The 22,035-nt window shown below is 40.8% G+C and overlaps 1 protein-coding gene across 1 annotated transcript; it reads right to left on the bottom strand.

Moving 5' to 3' along the window:
• Positions 1 to 57: 57 nt before the first annotated feature.
• On the bottom strand, positions 58 to 19,368 carry LOC141129945 (gap junction alpha-4 protein-like). The gene is made up of 2 exons (XM_073617966.1): positions 19,239 to 19,368; positions 58 to 1,290 (listed from the first exon to the last, which is right to left on the bottom strand). The coding sequence occupies exon 2, from the start codon at positions 1,274 to 1,276 to the stop codon at positions 260 to 262; it is 1,017 nt and encodes a 338-aa protein (XP_073474067.1). The 5' UTR covers positions 1,277 to 1,290; positions 19,239 to 19,368; the 3' UTR covers positions 58 to 259.
• Between the last annotated feature and the right edge of the window lie 2,667 nt (positions 19,369 to 22,035).

Below are 22,035 nucleotides of genomic sequence, written 5' to 3'. Positions count from 1 at the left end.
TACATATATATATGTATATATATATATATATATATATATATATATATATATATATATACAAAAACGTTTTACGTCCTTAAGGAGTTGTTTTACTAAGACTGGAGAGTGGTGCAGCACTGCATGGAAACCAATCAGCTTCCAGGTTTTTTGTCAAAGCTTCATTGAACAAGCTGAAGTTAAAAGCTGATTGGCTACACCAGATTTTGCACCCTTCAGTTTTAATAAATCAATCCCTATGTGTCTATTTTAAATATATCATTTAGACATACTGCATTTTTGAAATGGAACTACCAGAGCGGTTAGGAAGTTGGTTAGAGTCATGGCTGTAAACATTATTGTCCAGACTTGAATGAATTCCAACATTCAGGGCCATCTCCTTCTCTGTATTATAGTTGACCCAATTTTCCTGATCAGTCATTTTGTAGGAAGGGCATTTATCCCTATTTATTGGAAAATACGGACATGATTTGTCAGGCTCTGGTGCACTAGGTAAGTTATAAGTCTTGTCCTGGAACATACAGGCATCACTTTTATACGTGACTCTTGCATACTTTTTCATTTTCCGACATATGCTGTCAGCAGTCAGAAGAACCAACTCTACTAAATTGAGGCATAAAGAGATGAGGGAGACGGCAAGCATAAAAAGGATGAATATAGTTTTCTCCATGGGTCTTGACACAAAGCAGTCCACCTTATGAGGGCATGGAGATCTTTCACATACATAGTTTGCAGGCATCACAAAACCATACAGATACCACTGGCCAAAAATGAATCCAGTTTCAAAAAGACTCTTAAAGATAATGCTTGTTATGTATGTACACATCAGTGTTCCCCTGATCTTGACTCTTCCATCCTCTTGAATGTATAATTTCCTGTGTTTCTTTTCAATGAGTGATAAGGCAGCATCCTCCTGTTGAATTTTGTCCTCCACAATCCTGTATTGGCTTTCTTTCTGTCTTAGATTTTCCTGTTTCCTAGACAGGTAGGCAATATGACCCAAATAGAACAGAGTGGGTGTGCTCACAAAAAGGAACTGTAGCACCCAATAACGAATATGGGAAATGGGAAAAGCTTGATCGTAACAAACATTTGGACAACCAGGTTGTTTAGTATTGCAAATGAAGTCTGATTGCTCATCTCCCCAAACTGATTCCCCAGCAAGGCTTAAGATCAGAAGGCGAAATATAAACAGCACCACAAGCCAGATTTTGCCAACTGTTGTAGAATGCTCCTGCACTTGGTCTAATAACTTCTCCAGAAAGCTCCAGTCCCCCATGTTAATTACAGTGTCTGCAAACACAAAATAAAATGTTATTAGTATACTCATATATTCATTTACAAATGCAGTGCACAGTGTTATACAGTTGTATTTGTATACCATTAGCATGATTCTGTATCTGCTTGTGACTTTTTTAATGGCTAGTTTACACTAGAGGCAAGGACTGCATGCTTGGATTGCTTTTCAGAGGTATTTCATAGGTGGTGAGCAGGCAATATATAATCCCCCTCCGCCTGTTTGAACCCCCAGGATTAACCACCATTCACTTGAATGGGTTACGTTCAGAGGCTGGCAGTGCCCACTGAACATGACAGAGGGTGTAATTCCCATTGTGGCCGTAGCTGGTGTACAGCGCCTGCCTCTGCAACTAAAGGAGGAGCAGTTGAGGGGTGGTAAAAACATGAATCAACCACTTGCCAACCACAACTTTAAACGCGGCCTCGGCCCAGTCACACTGCCTACACATTAAATGCTCCATTTTTGCACGCAGGCAACTTTTTGTTTTCAGCTGAAGTGAACTGCTATGAGGGGGTGCATCACACCTTTTTACTTTTTCTTACTAGTTTTTCTTCTTTCTTAACGTTATTTGAAATGCACTACATGAGATTTCATTGAAGTGCACTAAATTACATTTTCATGCTGTGCGAACCTGTGCGGTTTAGTAAAATGCTACATGCCTGCATTTTACTGTTGCTATTCCAAAAAACAAAGATGCCCAAGGGACTTTCACATGGAAAATATTGCCCACGTGACTTAACCAGGCACAAACCCACAGATAAAATTTACAAAAATTGTTTTATAAAATAGAAAATACAAAAATGACCTACATTTAAAATCATCTTTGGTACATAATTTTTCAGACGTATCTGTGCAAGGACTACCATCATTAAATACATCAAAGCTTAACTTCCATAAGATGAATGCTATGTACTGATTCTCTACGCATTTTGTGAGGTAAGAACTCGCTTCCTCAGGAGAGGTACATATGGATATCTAAAAATAGGGATATGGTTGTTAAAAAAAAAAAAAAACATGTTGGGTGTAAGAGGCAAAAAAAAAAGAGACGAAAGTCCGACTTACACAGGAGTCATACTAAAAACTTCCACGAAATATAAAATATAAAAACTTGATGGACATACACTGAGCAGTTATATACATAAGATAAGGATGATTACATGAAATTTCCAAAATCATAGCTGATTCATCATAAATGATCTTGACATGTTTTGCGAACGCTTTTTACCTTTAATATTTCTCACAAAGTCCCTTTGGTATTTTTGTTTTTGGATATATATATATATATATATATATATATATATATATATATATATATATAATATGAGTCACATTATGCCCATGCACACCAGCTATTTATGGTGATTTTACTGTAGCTCACTGCACTGCAACTCCGGGCTGCGTTAAAGTGTGAACGGGCCACATAGAAGTGCGGAAAAGCACCAGTCACTACATTATGTGTGAACAAGCCCTTAATGATAGTAAACATAATTAGTTTCATTTGCTACAAATGTGAGAAAAACTGTCTTGTAAGCTTTTTGTGCAGCTGAGTTCAAGTCCATATTCTTATATTTTTCCTGCTACTAAAAACCCACTCTCCAAGCTCACATCAGTCCCACAGAATGGACCCTTAAGGAGCATGACAAGCCACCAAAAGTTTCAGCAGCCAGAAAAACACGGGCTCCTTCCGTTGCTCTTTTTTACACCAAGCCTACTGCACAGTAAGCTCACCAGTGCCTAGAAAAATGGAGTTAGAAAGTTCTAAAAGTATTAAAGTGGTTGTAAACCCTTAAAGACCACTTTTACCTACAGGTAAGCCTATAATAAGGCTTACCTTTAGGTACTGGAAATATCTCCTAAACCTGCACGGTTTAGGAGATATTTACCATATACTCTTGCACCGACATCATCAGCGCATCCGAACTAAAAATAGAGCACGATTGTGCCGTTTCTATACGGCCCGTGCCGTGACCGTCAGCTCCCGTGCGCATGTGTGGGAGTGACGTCATGCGACTCCAGCCAGTCAAAGAGCTGGAATCTACAGCCCCGGAAGGAAGAAGAGTGAAGATGGATGCAGCCACCAGCAGGGACATTGCGTACTTTGTTTTCAGGTAAGTGGAACATAATGGGCTAGTGTGCGATGCATACTAGCCCATTATGCTTTTACTTTTCAGGGGTGTAAAGAGGAAGTAAAACCCATCAGGGTTTACTTCCTCTTTAATAGCAATAAAATGTTGTTTGCAGACAAGTAATGAGATTTGTAGACACGGAATCTCTCCTAATCCCCTGACTAAATACATCCGGATCAATATTATTAATTTTTTAATCCCATGGAGCTCAACTAAAACGGTATCACTTTGTCTAAGATATGTGGTTAAATACATTTCACCCTTTACTTACTCCAAATTTGCTTTGAACTGGTTGTATGCACTAAACGTACTGCCTGAGATTTATGAGTGATATTTTATACCTATTCTATTGGTTTTAACTACCTTTGTACTTTGGATGTACTGTTACTGTACTACATTGTGTTACTTTGTACTACCTTGTAGGTGTGCACATTGTTGCCTTTTATGTTTTCTATGCTATAATGCTGTAACCTGTGTAATGCAATTGTTTTCTCCTGAGTCTCTTTATGTATTTGTTTTTTTGTGGACTAAAAAACTTAAAATACTTCTCAATAAAAGCTTTTATTAAAAAAAAACAATGTTTGGATTGTTACTATGAAAATGTAATGATTGTTACTTTGTTTTTTCTAATGAATGTATCCCATTGATTTCAATTACCTTAGTGCAGGGGTAGGCAACCTGGGCACTCCAGCTGTGGTGAAACTACAACAGATCACATCACGCCTCTGCCTCTAGGAGTCATCCCTGTGCTTGTCAGGGTCTTGCAATGTCTTATGGGACTTGTAGTTTCACCACAGCTGGGTGGCCGAGGTTGCCTACCCCTGCCTTAGTGTAAAATAATCACTTTCTCAAAAGGGTGACATGGCTCATTAGATTTAAATCTGGAATATTGTTGATGCCTACTGTTTCCAGTGGTAGAAGCTTATGTGAAAAGATTGTCAAGCCAAATTATCTGGGCCTTGACTCAATCTCTTGTTTTATCAATGCAAATTAGATATCATTTTAGTAAATATAAATCTTGGTGCATTAGTTTGTATAGACGCCTACTTCAACATTTTATACTCTTGATTTTTGCAAGGTCACCCCTTTAAGTTTGCATGATAAAGTCAAAAGCATTTCCTGCTCTTAAGAAACAGCATTCTCTTCCAGCATTAAACTTAGCGACCTTTTTGTTCTACCACCTGACTAGCTGACTCTGTGTTCGTCATTGCCAGCAGGGTCTGACTCCTATCAGGCCTGAAATTGACTCATACTTACAGCAGGTCACACGGAATGGTGTAATTATAGTGAAGAATAAAACTGCTATAGGGCCAGTGGTAGACATATTAGCTGTGCAGCCTGTGCATGCACTAGCAACAGGCACTAATGCGGAGTTTCACCCAAAAGGGTGCGCATGAGCAACAGAAAGACGGTTGTGAAGGCTTCACTGCTGGTTTCCCTTCGTTAAGATGCAGACACCTGGACCCAAAGTCAATTGAAGAATTGGCTCAGGTGAGGACTTTGCTGGGTCCCTGGAGAATTTTTTTTAGGGAGACTGAAGCTTCTCTTTAAAGTGATATTAAAGGTTCAGTTTTTATTTCTCTAAAATAATAAACACGTTAAACTTACCTGCTCTGTGCAATTATTTTGCACAAAGCAGCCCTGATCCTCCTCTTCTGGGGTCCCTGCTGGCACTCCTGGCTCCTCCCCCCTTCGAGTTCCCCCTCCAGCAAGCCACTTGTGGTACTTGTGCAGGCTTGACACATAGTGCAACTTGGCCCTGCCCCCTGCTCCCTCATCACAGGATTTGATTGACAGCAGCGGGAGCAGTCCAGTGAGAAGGGAGAAAGAGATCTCCTACACAGTGCTGGACTGAGATCGGGCTCTGGTAAGTATCCTGGGGGGCTGTGTGGGGAGGGAGCTTCACCTAAAAGGTTTTTTACCTTAATGCAAAGAATGCATTAAGGTAAAAAACCTTTAGCCTTTACAACCATACTGGTGACCCCACAATAGGGATAAAACTTTTTCGCGGAAGGAAGTTTAACAAGACACATGGCCACTCATTAACCACTTGCCCACCGATGCACGCTGATATATGTCGGGACAATGGCAGCGGTGGGCAAATGGGCGTACCTGCACATCCCCTTTAAGAGCCGGGGATACCAGGTGCGCGCATACAGCGTGACCGTGCCCACGGAACCGGCGGATTTAATGTCTGCCGGTCTCCCGGCGATCGTGTCACGGAGCCTCGGAACGGGGAAGTGCCTATGTAAACAAGGCATTTCCCCGTTCTGGCTTGTGTCCTGACAGAGATCACCGATCCCTGTCATCGGGAGCAGTGATCGCTGTCATGTGACTAGTAGCCCATCCCCCCACAGTTAGAATCACTCCCTAGGACACACTTAACCCCTTCATCGCCCCCCAGTGCTTAACCCCTTCACTGCCAGTGTCATTTACACAGTAATCAGTGCATTTTTATAGCACTGATCGCTGTATAAATCACAATGGTCCCAAAATAGTGTGAAAAGTGTCCGACGTGTCCGCCATAATGTTGCAGTCCCGGTAAAAATCGCCGCCATTACTAATAAAAAAAGGTGAAAAATAAAATTCCATAAAACTATCCCCTATTTTATAGACACTATAACTTTTGCGCAAACCAATCAATATACACTTATTGCGATATTTTTTACAAAAATATGTAGAAGAATACATATCAGCCTAAACTGAGGAAAATTTTTTTTTTAATATATTTTTGTGGGATATTATAGCAAAAAGTAAAAAATAATGCGTTTTTTTTAAAATTGTCGCTCTTTTTTTGTTTATAGCGCAAAAAATAAAAACCACAGAGGTTTGTTTGGGTGCAAGGTTGCACGACTGCTCAATTGTCAGTTAAAGCAATGCAGTGCCGAATCGCAAAAAGTGCTCTGGTCAGGAAGGGGGTAAAATCTTTCGGGGCTGAAGCGGTTAAAATTAGAAGAAAAGAAGTTTAACCTTAAACTACGTAAAGAGTTCTTTACTGTAAGAGCGGCAAGGATGTGGAATTCCCTTCCACAGGCAGTCGTCTCAGCGGGGGGGGGGGGCATCGATAGTTTCAAGCAACTATTAGATAAGCACCTGAACAACTGCAAAATACAGGGCTATAGAATGCAATACTGACATATAATCACACACATGGGTTGGACTTGATGGACTTGTGACTTTGTTAAACCTCACCTACTATGTAACTATGTAACCACTTTAGGCTGGTTAGATTCTTTTGCTCAGCCAGTGGGCTGATTAAAAAAAAAAACAAAAAAAAAAAATAACAAAAAACTTCCAAACAAACCAGGTGGATGGAAAAATCCCCCCGCCAGGACATTGTATTCTGACAGTTGGTCACCAATTGCCTGCAGCTGATGATTTACAACCATTTTCCAGAATGTCCCTTTGGCAGAAGTCGATCAAATGATTGACCTCTGATGACCAGAGGTGGCCACATGCTGATTGAAGTCTGGCTGGTCCCTACTGAACTGGCCAAATTCCCATCAATGTATGGGCAGCTATAGAATCTCAGTGGCCAGATGATGGCCAAGGCACTACAGTATGTCATGGACATGCCAACCTCAGCTGAAGAGCCTATGCTGACTGTGGCTGGGTTTGTCGATGAGCAGAATCCTAAGGAATGGGTGGTCTTCTCCAGAGCTTCTGATGGTGGAGATGGGTTGGCTGCTTCCCACTCCCAGGTCACTACCAGTCAAAGCAAGCTAAGCCAGAGGCTCTGGCAGGGTGCCGGCCACTGGAATGATGAGTGATGGATCAGTACCGCAAACAAGCTATGAAGAACTGAGTACAGTGCACCATACAGAGGTCCCAGAGGACTGCAGACTGTATGGCATGCAGGATTTCCAGGAACAGGTTATGGCTCAACGTACAAGATTTCCAGAGACAGGTAAGCAGAGTGCATAGTAGAACTTCCAAGGACAGGGTACTGCTCAGTATGCAGGATTTCTAGAGACAGGTGAACAGAGTACACAGCAGACCTTCTTAGGCCAGGGCAGGGGTGGATCCAGAGGGGGGCAACGGGACAATTGCCCCCCCTAGAAATTAGCGATGGGCCGGCCAGTCAGAGGATGAGTGAGCAGGCGGGCGACCATTCAAGCGGGTTAATGAGCGGACGGGCCAGTCAGCGGGGGTCAGCAGGTGAGTGTGCGGGCGGGCAGGGCAGTCATCGGGTGAGTGAGTGGGCTGGCTGGTCGGCAGGTGAGCAGAGGTGCTGGCCAGTCAGCTTGCCGGTGGGCAGGGAGCAGAGAGATGACATCATCTCTCACTGCCCGCCCTGCATCACTGCAGTTCCGCTCTCACTGTGCAGCCGCGGGCAGCAGAGAGATTACATCATCTCTCTGCTGCCTGTCTTTACTCTGGCAAGTGACAATCTGCACCTTAGCAGGCCAATGACAATCAGCAATGTGTGGCAGGTGATGTGGCAAGTGACAATCCGCAACGTGTGGCAGGTGACGTGGCAAGTGACAATCCGCAACGTGTGGCAGATGACGTGGTAAGTGACAATCAGCAACGTGTCGCAGGTGACGTAGCAAGTGACAATCAGCAACATGTGGCAGGTGACGTGGCAAGTGACAATCCACAACATGGGGCAGGTGACGTGGTAAGTGACAATCCGCCACGTGTGGCAAGTGACAATCTGCATCTGGTGGCAGGTAAGTGGCAGTCTGCAGGGATGTGGCAAGTGACAATCCGCATCTGAAGGCAGGTCGACGTGGAAAGTGACACACTCAGGGCACCCACTGATTCTGCATTATGGTAAGTTGAACCATTTCATTTTATATTACAATGTAATAATAGAAATAATGCGCTTTAATCATCCTGACACCATAACAACCATGGTGCAGTGATGATGAAAGCACTAACACCAGCCATTGCCCCGATAAATTGCCCGCAAAAAAAATTATTTTCTGGCAGTGCCCCTCCCGAGACTAGACTCTGGATCTGCCCCTGGGCCAAGGTACCGCTCAGCAAGAAATATTTCTAGGAACAGGTGAGCAGAGTGTAAAGTAGATCTTTCTGGGACAGGGTACTGCATAACATGTAGGATTACTAGGGACAGGTGAGCAGAGTGCAAAGTGGAACATCCAGAGACAAGGAATCACAAAATAGAGAGCTTGCCAAAATGTGAACAAACATTGTTCGGGCAAGGATGGCTGATCTTAGCACAGCTTAAATAGTGTCACTGATTGCCAGACGGGGTGTAGACTGGTTCTTTATTAGGCAGCAGGTGGAATAAGGCAATGCCTAAAGCTGCCAGACCTGTGCAAGATTAAGGTGAGAACTGACTATCAGTCAATGGGACCACAAGTAGCAGTTCAGCTTTACAGATGATCTGTGACACCTGTAGAAAAGTGTCCTGGCTGGGTTCCAGGTCTGTGCATGGCACTTGATGGTATCTCATAGTTCTGGTGAAAAGGGAGAAGGAAGCCACATGACCATAGAGGCCCCTGTTTTAGGACTACTGAACTCCTGACTACCAATGAGTAGGGGCCACTTTTTCCCACTAAACACCGATTGTGGGCATTTCACTCAACATACCTTCTACCCCTAAAAATAAAAGTAACAAAGTAATTTATGCTAACCAATTAATATTGACCTCAACTGTAACTGGTGAACTTTTACTGACTACCAATATAACAAGGGAATTTACACTGACCACCAAAGTAAAGGGGGGGTTTACTCTGACCACCTGTACTGTAAATGTCCCTGTTACATTGGTGGTTAATGTAAACACTCTTTTAGATTGGCGGTCTGCATAAATACCCCTGTTACTGGGTATTCTATGCTGAACACTAGTGTGTCGGAAGCCTTTATTGTGCTAAGGGGCCTACATTTTCTAGATAAACTTGATGAGAGCTTCCCATGGGGAAAAGGAGTCTGATGGTGACTGAATATGAGGGAGCCTGAAATTGCAGTGGCTGAATATGAAATAGCCTCAGCATAAAGGGGATAATGGTGGCTAAATGTTGTTGATTACCACAAATTACTTTTGCAGCATAATATAGTTTTGCTGGATGATATACGGTGCCTTGCAAAAGTATTCATCCCCCTTGGCATTTTTCGTATTTTGTTGCCTCACAACTTAGAATTAACATGGATTGTTTGAGGATTTGCATCATTTAATTTACAGTACATGCCCACAACTTTGAAGATGTTTTTTTTTATTGTGAAGCAAACAAAAAATAGGACAAAATAACAGAAGAAGTCAATGTGCATAACTATTCACCCCCCTAAAGTATTGACTTTGTAGAGCCACCTTTTGCGGCTATCACAGCTCCAAGTCGCTTTGAATAAGTCTATATGAGCTTGCCACATTTTACCACTGAGATTTTTGCCCATTCCTCCTTGCAAAACTGCTCCAGCTCCTTCAAGTTGGATTGTTTGCGCTTGTGAACAGCAATCTTTAAGTCTGGCCACAGATTTTCTATTGGATTGAGGTCTGGGCTTTGACTAGGCCATTCCAACACATTTACACGTTTCCCCTTAAACCACTCAAGTGTTGCTTTAGCAGTGTGTTTGGGGTCATTGTCCTGCTGGAAGGTGAACCTCCATCCTGGCCTCAAATCATACACAGAGTGGTACAGGTTTTGCCTGTATCACTGTATTTAGCACCATCCATCTTTCGCTCAACTCTGACCAGTTTCCCAGTCCTGACTGCTGAGAAACATCCCCACAGCATGATGCTGCCACCACCATGTTCCACTGTGGGGATGATGTTCTTTGGGTGATGCGATTTGTTGGGTTTGCGCCAGAGTTTTCTTTGATGGCCAAAAAGTTTCATCAGACCAGAGCACCTTCCTCCATGCATTTTAGGAGTCTCCCACATTTCACTATTTATGTGACCTCTGAAGGTAATTGGTTGCACCAGAGCATTTTATGGTCTTAATAACAAAGGGGGTGAATACATATGCACATGCCAATTATCATTTTTTTATTTCTGAAAAATAGTTTTATATATATATTTCTCTAACTTTACTTCACCAACTTAGACTATTCTGTTCTGATCCATCACATATAATTTAGATTTAAAAAACATTGAACTAAAGGCTGTAATGTAACAAAACAGCTAAAAAGCCAAGGGGGTGAATACTTTTGCAAGGCACTGTAATGTAATATTAAAGCCTGTGCTCTCGCAGAGTGAAATAATGTGGTATGGTATGGTAGTCTATATTATTGCTGGATGATAAAAGGTGCAGTTGCTGATTGATGGACTTTGCTATTATGGGGAAAATGTACATAATTTGCTGTAATAGCATGCTCTATTATAATGTGTATTGCAGTGCAGTGTGATATAGTTATGTGACAGACTATTATAGGGTAAATTTACCAAGAGCCTGTTCACACCACTGTATGTGTATTGGTGCATTGCGTTGCTCTGTGCTACAAAAAAAAAAGAAGACAGCAAGATCTATTTTTTTCATGTATTGCAGCTTATTCATGTTGAATAGGCTGCCTACAGCAGTGTGCCGCAATGCTCCTCAATGGGCAAAAATGCGTGCTTTGAATTGAGATGTGGAAGGACACTAAGAAGGACTCCATTTTTCATTTTATCTTACAATAATTTTCTCTTAAAAACATTCAATTCCCAAATAGAAATACATTTTTGTGGAATTTTTGCATATGAGCAATTCCTCATCATTAGTCAATGAGCTATAATGTACATGCTACTTTCAACTGCGATAGTAACAATTGGAGCCAAATATTATTTCTGCACTGGGGACTCTTGATGACTTTTTCTCCTTCTGTATGAGGCTCAGCAGCACTGTCGATCTAGATTGTGATTAGGATGTAGCAATAGTGGCAGCTATGGCAATTGAAAATGATCATACAGTATATACACCCCTCACATGTTTGTAAATATTTAATTCTATCTTTTCATGTGACAACACTGAAGAAATCACACTTTGCTACAATGTAAAGTAGTGAGTGTACAGCTTGTATAACAGTGTAAATTTGTTGTCCCCTCAAAATAACTTAACACACAGCCATTAATGTCTAAACCGCTGGCAACAGAAATGAGTACAACCCTAAGTGAAAATGTCCAAATTGGGCCCAAAGTGTCAAAATTTTGTGTTGTCACCATTATTTTCCAGCACTGCCTTAACCCTCTTGGGCATGAAGATCTCCAGAGCTTCACAGGTTGCCACTGGAGTCGTCCTTCACTCCTCCATGATGACATCACAGAGCTGGTGGATGTTAGAGACCTTGCACTCCTCCACCTTCTGTTTGAGGATGTCCCACAGATGCTCAATAGGGTTTAGGTCTGGAGACATACTTGGCCAGTCTATCACCTTTACCCTCAGCTTCTTTAGCAAGGCAGTGGCCATTTTGGAGGTGTGTTTAGGGTCGTTATCATGTTGGAATACTGCCCTGCGGCCCAGTTTCCGAAGGGAGGGGGTCATGCTCTGATTCAGTATGTCGCAGTACATGTTGGCATTCATGGTTCCTTCAATGAACTGTAGCACCCCAGTGCTGGCAGCACTCATGCAGCCCCAGAGCATGACAATCCCACCACCATGCTTGACTGTAGGCAAGACACACTTGTTTTTGTACTCCTCACCTGGTTGCTGCCACACAAGCTTGACACCATCTGAACCAAATAAGTTTATCTTGGTCTCATCAGACCACATGACATGGTTCCAGTAATCCATGTCCTTAGTCTGTTTGTCTTCAGCAAACTGTTTGCAGGCTTTCTTGTGCATCATCTTTAGAAGAGGCTTCCTTCTGGGACCACAGCCATGCAGACCAATTTGATGCAGTGTGCAGCGTATGGTCTGAGCACTGACAGGCTGACCTGTCATTTACTAAGCTGTGGAGCAACTCCTCATGCAGAGTGCAACTGCACTTTGCAAAGTGCACAGTCTATTTTCCTTTAGTAAATCAACCCCAAAGCGTCATTTCTTCAGTGTTATATAAAAAGACAGAATAAAATATTTACAAAAAAGTGAGGGGTGTACTCACTTTTGTGAGCTACTGTGTATATATATATATATATAATATATATATTTCACTTTTAGAGCTGCACTATTTCCATGGATATAAAGTTCATTACAGTCTTTCCAATAATAAAATTGAAGAACTAGCTTAAGAATGTATCTATTTAAAATCACTCTATTATCTATGTATATTAAATATTGTCTTGCTGATTCTGTTGTTTCCTTTAAGAAGCCATGGGATATTGTTTTGGGAAAGGCAAAGAATAAGCACCTTTGTGGTATTGCTAAGTTTCAGTTCCTCTTGATTATTTATTGCGCTTTTGTTTTTAGCGAGTCAGCTCTAAAACCTGTATAAATACATCATATCCTTCCTGAACGAGAACTTTGTGAGCATGGAAAGGAAAGACAAATCTCAGTTCTTATCGTGTTCTGTTCAGCAACAAGTTTTGTTACATGCTGTTAGGATAAGTTTTCTTTTCATTAGGCTAGACCAAACACAGCCAAAAGATATTCCATATAGAATTTTATTTGGCTGTAATTGCTTTGCAAATCATCGTCTGTGCATGTGCAGAAGCTTTAAGGTTGCATTCACACTGGTGTTTTAGGCGGTTGTCAATTGTAGCGGCAGAAGCCTTCTAAATCCTGCTGCTGTCCCTGCCGCTGACCCTGTTCACTATGACAGGTTTTGCCCCTACAATTCGCACCGGCCTAAATCACCGGTGAATGTAGCCTTGAACTAAAATCTGCCATGCAAAAAATATATGGGGTGTTATTTCTCACCTCCTTCTAAAGATGTTGATTAGATGTTATGCTGACTAAATAGTTTTAATACTCTTTGGATAATACTTGGCAGTATTGGATAATACGATGGATAATACTAATACTTTGGATGTATTGGATAATACGTTTGATAATACCAATACTTTGGATGTATTGGATAATACGTTTGATAATACTAATACTTTGGATGTATTGGATAATAAGTTTGATAATACTAATACTTTGGAAGTAATGAATAATAGCTTGGAAAATACTAATACTTTGGAAGTATTGGATAATAAGTTAGATAATACGAATACTTTGGAAGTATTGGATAATAAGTTAGATAATACAAATACTTTGGAAGTATTGGATAATAAGTTAGATAATACGAATACTTTGGAAGTATTGGATAATAAGTTGGATAATACGAATACTTTGAAAGTACTGGATAATAAGTTGGATATACTAATACTTTGGAAATATTGGATAATAAGTTGGATATACTAATACTTTGGAAGTATTGGATAATAAGTTAGATATACTAATACTTTGAAAGTACTGGATAATAAGTTGGATATACTAATACTTTGGAAGTATTGGATAATAAGTTGGATATACTAATACTTTGGAAGTATTGGATAATAAGTTAGATATACTAATACTTTGGAAGTATTGGATAATAAGTTGGATAATACGAATACTTTGAAAGTACTGGATAATAAGTTAGATATACTAATACTTTGAAAGTATTGGATAATAAGTTGGATATACTAATACTTTGAAATTATTGGATAATAAGTTGGATATACTAATACTTTGAAAGTATTGGATAATAAGTTGGATATACTAATACTTTGAAAGTATTGGATATTAAGTTGGATAATACTAATACTTTGGAAGTATTGGATATTAAGTTGGATAATACTAATACTTTGGAAGTATTGGATAATAAGTTAGATAATGCTAATACTTTGGAAGTAATGGATAATAAGTTGGGTAATACCAATACTTGGAAGTAATGGATAATAAGTTGGATAATACTAAACTGGTATTTAAGACAATTAAAAAAAACTGATGACAGGCAGACCTTAGTGGTCGTGGTCTCTTGTATCATAAATGTCTCCCCTGTCTGTCACCAGTAATGTGATCTAAGCTGCATATGTGCAGCTCGGACCATGTTTATGGCATCCGCTCTGTGCCATATTGATGTGACTCCCGTGATCATGGCGCAGGAGTGAAGTTGTCAAGTGGCCAAGCAAAGAGACAGAACTCGGAAGGAAGACTGGGTTAACATAGAAGCGCTGGAACTAACAAAGACAGCACAGAGGTCAATTTGACAGGTAGTCTGTCATAATAGGGAGATTTACTGAAAAAGGAACACTCATAATCTGGTGCAGCTGTGCATGGTAGCCAATCAGCTTCTAACTTCAGCTTGTTCAATTAAGCTTTGGCAATAAAACATGGAAGCTAATTGGTTTCTATGTAGAGCTGCACCAGATTTTTTCACTCTCCAGTTTTACTAAAGAGCTCCCACTGTGTTAATTTGCGGTGTATACTAGCATATTATGGGCATGAACCTGCAGGGGGCACATTTTAACATTATTTCTAATGTCTTCAAAGCAAGCAATTCACAGACAGATATGAATGACCTACTGACGTTTCTCACCACTACTGTTCAGATCTGTAAAAAGGATGTTTGGCATAATGAAGGATGGTGACAGTGATATTACACTGCTGGTGTCTGGGAAACCTTTAATAATCCTACACAGGATTCAACTTTTAATGTCACGTTCAGTTGTTGTTTAAAAATTAATTTTGTCTTATCTTGTGATTTTTTTCTGCACATTTTCTACTCCTGTAACTAATATTGTCTCTTCATTCTTCGCAGTTACTTTGGTGAACAAACAAATGGAAAATGGGTGACTAGGTACCCTATATGTCTCTATCAGGCTTTGTGCTTGGCAGCAGTTTCCCTGCTTCTGTGGAGGAGACATTATCCAGAGATGTCCTGGAACAATGCAACAAGGCAGCCAAGCCTTCAAGCATAATAACCTAAACTGACTGAGTAAATAGTGCCACAAGGAATACTGTTAGTGTTAGATCACGCAAAAGGCTTTTTAATGATTACCGATGCAGCTGATAAGGGATCTTAATAAATTAACAGCTATTACATTGTTATCTTGACACTACTGCAAGTACCCTACCATAACACTTGCTAAACTAAATTAAGCATGACAAGCCCTTTGTGATCTTTATTAGTTCTGTTTTTCAGACACAAACTATACCCATAATTACCAGGATACTGCTCTTTTTAAATTAGACTCAATGAATTAAAGTAGCATCTGTCACTTCTATATTTTAGCTGACAGTTAAAGTACATCTAAACTTAAAGTGGTTGTAAATCCTTACATATACCCACTGAAGTTACTAGCCTCAGATGATACAAATAGAGATAAAACAAATTATCCTACACAAATTGTACCTGTTTATCTGCATTCTTCTCTACATCCCTACAAAGTCCAGAATTTACAAGCTTGTCTGAGCTGTGAGGAAAAAGGGGGTGGAGAGCTCAAATCACACTCTGCAGAGCTCAGTGAGGGGAGCTCTGAGAGCTGATTGGAGGGAAGTCAAAGGGAGACACACCCCCTTAACACAGCACACAGCAACAGAGCTGAGGCTGTCATCTTGGTGTCAGGAAAACTTGTCAGAAGTGACTCATGCAGATAGCAGAGGAATGAACAGCAGACAGAAATAACATTTAGTGCTCTTAACTGAGACAAGTACACACCATAGAGGGATATGCTATTACAAACATGTAATATATTGGTTTACCAGTCCTTGGATGCAGTAAATGCATTAGTTATCTTTTTTATCAAGACTAATGCCACGTACACACGATCGGAAATGCCGCCAGCAAAACTCCGATGAGAGCTTTTTGTCGGAAAATGCGACCCTGTGTATGCTCTAAGCAGAGAAGGGTCCCACCGCTCAGGTAGGCACAAACCAGTGGAGATGAAAGCTATGAGTAAGCACTCGTTGTGAGTGCGAAACGCGTCAGCTGTTTCCTGTACACTTCTGCTGTAGTGTTTTGTGTTCCTTTACGATTTAGCTTTTTACAAATAAAAGCATTCATCATTACACTGTTGTGCAGCTTCCAGCTTTCCTCGGTTATTCTGCTTCATCGTGTGTATGCTCCATCGGTCTTTTGCTGGCGGAATTCCAGCCAGCAAAAGATTGAGAGCATGTTCCCTATTTTTAGTCGGGAAAAGTTCCTATCCGAAAAGGCGTTCATCTGTATGCAATTCGGACGCGCAAAAAATCACGCATGCTCGGAAACAATTCAACGCATGCTCGTAAGCATTGAACTTCATTTTCTCGGCTCGTCGTAGTGTTGTACGCCACCGCGTTCTTGACGGTCGAAAGTTCAGAGAACTTTTGTGTGACTGTGTGTATGCAAGGCAAGCTTGAGCGAAATTCCGTCGGAAAAACCATCCAAGTTTTCTGACGGAAATTCCGATTGTGTGTACGCGGTATTAGTCAATTTTCATCAATCATTGTTATCAACTTACTCAGCTACATTATGTGAACTGCAGAGCACTACCCCTCTATGTAATGAGGAGGAGTTGTTTGTAGTCCAAACTTGGAGAGCAGTCTTGTGTGACAACCTGGCCCCTATGTAGATGCAGTACAGTAAGTAAGCATTGTCATCCTAAGACCAGAAGGGCATTATTAGTAGAATCACAAGGTGAAAATAAAGGGAAAAAAACCTTAGCTATGTAGAGACTGATAAGGTGCAATATATTCTATTTTTGCTCCTAAGTTTAGATACACCTTAAAGCAGATTAAACCCTAAAACAAAAAGTACTACCCTGTTTCCCTGAAAATAAGACCTAGCGTGATTGTCGGTGATGGCTGCAATATAAGCCCTACCCCCCAAATAAGCCCTACCCTGTTTCCCCGAAAATAAGCCCTACCCTGAAAATAAGACCTACAAGGACTTTAACTAGGGCTTCTTTGGGGAGGTAGGGCTTATATTGCAGCCATCACCGACCATCACGCTAGGTCTTATTTTTGGGGAAACAGGGTATCTAGCAGCTTACAAATTCTTGGATGTGGTGGCTGCATTAGGTTTTCTTGGCTTTTTCCCCTTTATTTTCACCTGGTGATTCTGCCAGCAAGTCTATTATTTTTCAATTTCCTTTAACAGACCAAGCTGTTCAGCAAAAGTGGCAGTTATAGTTTTTAGAAAAACCATTTAACACTTTCAGGGGTGCTTAAATAGTTTGTTTTTATTACTTATGTAAAACCTTCAGCCGAAAAGAAAAAAACTGTTGCTCTAACTGCTTAAAAAGTATATATATATTTTGGTTTAATACTACTTTAAGGTGCTCATATACAAAGGAAAACTGTGGTTTAGGTACATACTTTGGTCAGTAGTCAGCTAGATCATAAGGACAAACCACAACATATTGTCTGATAATATCATTATGTGATTGCGATCATTTAAACACATTAGTCTTACTCACCACTGTTTTCCATTGAAAACAGTGGCGTTTCAACAGATGAACTGCAAAACTAGGCATCAAACAGAGTAATCAGAGAACATTTGTTGATAATAATATTAAGCAGCATAATGAAATTAAAGTGGTTAAGGTTCTGTCTGAGGAAAAAAACTTAAAGGCGGCAGCTACAAATACTGTAGCTGCTGTCTTTTAATATAAGGACATTTACCTGTTCAGGGAGCCCACGATGCCGGCACCCCAAGCCGATCTGTCCCATTGGCTTCGGATGCAGTCGCCGACATTGCAAGTAAGGGAAACTGGCAGTGAAGCCTTCAGGCTTCACTGCCGGTTTCCTACTGCGCATGCATGAGTTGTGCTGAGCTTTCTGAATGGTCCTGCTGTCTTCTGGGACACACACAGGTCCCAGAAGGCAGCGGGGGGGGGGGAGAGATCTTACCCGGAAGTGGAAGTGGATACCTGTCAAAACCAGGTACACACTCCCCACTCACCCCCAAAAAGTGCCAAATGTGGCAGGGGGGGGTGAACAAGCGGAGCTTCCCCTTTTGGGAGGAGCTCCGCTTTAAGGTGAAAAACCTTCTTACCTGAGCCTTACCTGATACCATCCAGCGATGTTCATGAGAGCAGCAGTTCCCGCTGCTGTCTCCCTCCTAATTGAGCAGATTGATAGCAGCGGGAGCCATCCTGCTACTGTCAATCAAATGCTGTGACACGGGAGTGGGGGATGGGGCCAAGTCTCGCTGTTTGTGTCAATGGACGCAGCAGCTAGGCTCAGGAGTGAGCATGCACGGGTGCCCCAATGGAAAGTGGCTCTTCGTGGGGGACACCCGCCAAAGAGGGGTCCTGGAGAGCCAGCGGGGGACCCCAGAAGAAGAGGATTGGGGCTGTAAAAGCATTGCCCAGAGCAGGTATGTGTAGACCTGTTTGTTATTTTAATTTTAAAAATGCGAAGATTTAATATCACTTGAAATCACTTCAATATTATAGACTTTTATTGAGTTCATGCTTAGGAAAGGCGTATAATGCAACAGGTTTTTGAACAGCACAGTATTTTAAATCCAATACTGTGCTGAAATATCTAAAAGGCATTGACAGTGTATGGCAAACATTTTATATCTATTTATATGGTAAACCCATGTTCTGTTTTTTTTTTTAACAAAGAAATGATTAATATTATTATTATACAGGATTTAAAGGGAGACAGTGTGATTACAATACAGTTCAATAAAGAAGGAATATAGGGGCCCTGCTCATTTAGTAATTTCCCAAATTCTACAATAACATACTGTATATATGTGCAATATATATTTCAATATTTTAGAGAAGTACATGTGATATCCATAGGCATAGCTATGTTTTTATACATCTAAAAACTGTTGCAACATGTATATGTTTTAGTAGCAGCGCTGACCTCTATATACATGCATGTGAACACGTTATATTTACCAGCTATATGGGTACTAACTTCCTGAATTAGGGTTGCTCTCTCTGTCTACTATTTAGTGAATGTCACTACTGTCCACAAATTGTTCATTAGTAAGAAAATAGTAGAGTGTAAGGTTTAGAACAGACTTACCTCATCAAAAGTTTTCCTTGTATTGAGAAAGGACAGGTAGTAAATTGTAAAGTTCTCCAAAATTACATGGTCCTTAACGGTAGTCAGGTTTAGTAAAGGCAGAAGATTTTCGGGAGCAGGATGCTGAGAGGAGGAGCAGGGAGAATAGGGCAGGACGTAATTTAACTCATTGTCTGTAAAACTGTGCTCCATAAAGGAATGCTTTCATGCAGATAGCAAGTCATTTCCCATCCCCATTCCATTTCCCACTCCAAGGTGCCTTATCAATGTTTAGATATTAGGTTAATATATACAACACTGTTTAAAATGGTTTATATACATTTTAAGAGATAATGTGAAGTAATAACAAAACTGTTTGAAATAGAATAGATTACAATCCATATTATTGGCCTTTATTTAATAAAGCAAAAAAGTGTTGTAACCCAAACTAATCTTTCATGTTTTCTGACAACCCTAAATGCATAAAACGTTAAAACAGTTTGGTTGCCATGAGTTAAGATGAGTGATGTGATGAAAATGAGCTCTGATGAACATCAAACTGAGTGAAAAGAATGCTGTATGGTACTGAAACCAGTTCCACCCTCTTTTCTCCAAAATAAGCAAGTCAGAGGCCATCATAGCGGTCTGGGCTGTCCATGCAGCTTTCCCTGTCTTTGTTATGGCCATACAAAATAGTCAACACAGTCACTGACCCACATTGGCTGACCTATGGTACTACATCTAAGATTTTGACCATGTTTCCTTTTTTACCACTCTGTTCTGGTCTACTAGCCCTTGATGTGGGCCCTCTTTATAGCCATTCATACTTATCATCAAAATAACACTCTCTTGATATAATTTCTTATTTTGACTGTCACGCCTACCCAAATGCAGGTGGTCAGACACTATAGCTGGCTACTGTGTTCTTCGCCTATAGCAGCCCCTTTCCCATAAGGCAAGCAGGCCTACCGATATTCGGTTGCCCTCAGGTCTTATACACAATGCTATGGTGCCTGGCCACCATGCCAGGGCAGGCGTGAGCAAAGCAAACAAAACTGAGCAAAGCAAACAGGTACTTGCGGTTGGCAGACTGGCAGAGTGGTTCTTTGACAGTCCACGTAAAAGGCAGGCTGAGTTCAGGGAATAATCCAATATCCAGTCCAAGGTCATACACAGGGAAATCCAAACTAGCAGAGCAGGGCAGACAGACAGGGTGCTTGATCAGGAATTACACACGTATTACCCTCTATCACAAGCATGCAAGTGAGTGTTTGGCTGGCTTATAACAGGTTTGGTTTCCACCCAGAGACTGGCCACATTAATCACCTTGCAGGTGAACAGACAGACAAGGAGAATGTCAAAGCCAAAACCAGGATGCTGGAATGAGGAGCAGGAGCGCTAGATGCTCCTAACAATGACAAACCAGCCTTTGTATTCATTTTTGCTATATCTGCATTGCTGGGTTAATATATTACGTGAACCTTAAGCGGATCCTGAAGAAGTCCAATTTGGGTGAAATGCGTCAATCCCACCATCAGTTCTGTTGACTGTATGACAAAACTGGCAGCACTGTATACATATTTGTAAAATATCTTTTTCTATGGGTTAATAAATGTTGTTTTTAACCACTTATAGACTGGAAGATTTGCCTGCTTAATGACCAGGCCATTTTTTGCGATACGGCACTGCGTCGCTTTAACTGACAATTGCGCGGTCGTGCGACACTGTACCCAAAAAAAAATTGACGTCCATTTTTTCCCACAAATCAAGCTTTCTTTTGGTGGTATTTGATCACCTCTGCGTTTTTTTTTTTTTGCGCTATAAACAAAAAAGAGCGACAATTTTTACTGAAATAAATATCCCCAAAAATGTTTTTAAAAATCGAACTTCTTCATCAGTTTTGGCCAATATGTATTCTACATATTTTTGGTAAAAATAATCGCAATAAGCGTATATTGATTGGTTTGCACAAAAGTTATAGCGTCTACAAAGTATGGGATAGATTTTTGCAATTTTTATTATTATTATTTTTACTAGTAATGGCGGTGATCAGCGATTTTTAGCAATACTGCGATATTGCGGCAGACAGATCGGACACTCTTGACACATTTTTGGGACAGACTGATGTTCTGCAAAAGGTACAGGGATTGAACTGCTGAGGACTTTTCTCTGATGAATCCCCTTTCTGATTGTTTGGGGCATCCGGAAAAAGCCTTGTCCAGAAAAGAAAAGGTGCGCGTGAGCATTACACTATCAGTCCTGTGTCCCGACAGTAAAGCATCCTGAGACCATTCATGTGTGCAGTTTCTTCTCAGCCAAGGGAGTGGTGGGCTCACTTACAATTTTGCCTAAGAATACAGCCATGAATAAATGGTACAAAAACATCCTCAGGCTTCGAGAACAACTTTTCCTAACCATCCAAGAACAGTTTGATAATGAACAACAATGCCTTTTCCAGCATGATGGAGCTCCTTACCATAAGGCAAAAGTGATAACTAAGTGGCTTGGGGAACAAAACATGGAAATTTTGGCTTCATGGCCAGGAAACTCCCCAGACCTTAATCCCATTGAAAACTTGTGGTCAATCCTCAAGAGGCTGGTGAGTAGACAAAAAAACCCCCACAAATTCTGACAAGAATTCTGATTATGCAAGAATGGGCAGTGCCACTGTCAGTGCCATCAGTCAGGAATCAGGATGTGGCGCAGAAGTTGATTGACAATGACAACATGCCATGCCAAGGCAAATTGCAGCAGAGGTCTTGAAAAAGAAGGCTCAACTCAACACTGCAAATATTGACTCTTTGCATAAAGTTAATTA

Source organism: Aquarana catesbeiana, linkage group LG02 (assembly GCF_042186555.1).
Source record: "Aquarana catesbeiana isolate 2022-GZ linkage group LG02, ASM4218655v1, whole genome shotgun sequence".
Lineage (NCBI taxonomy): Eukaryota > Metazoa > Chordata > Amphibia > Anura > Ranidae > Aquarana > Aquarana catesbeiana.
The sequence above is the reverse complement of the archived record's forward strand: the minus strand, read 5'-3'. Positions and strand labels throughout refer to the sequence as shown.

Bases quoted from the DNA above. Each gene is read 5' to 3' on its own strand.
- LOC141129945 (XM_073617966.1), bottom strand. From the start codon at position 1,276: ATGGGGGACTGGAGCTTTCTGGAGAAGTTATTAGACCAAGTGCAGGAG.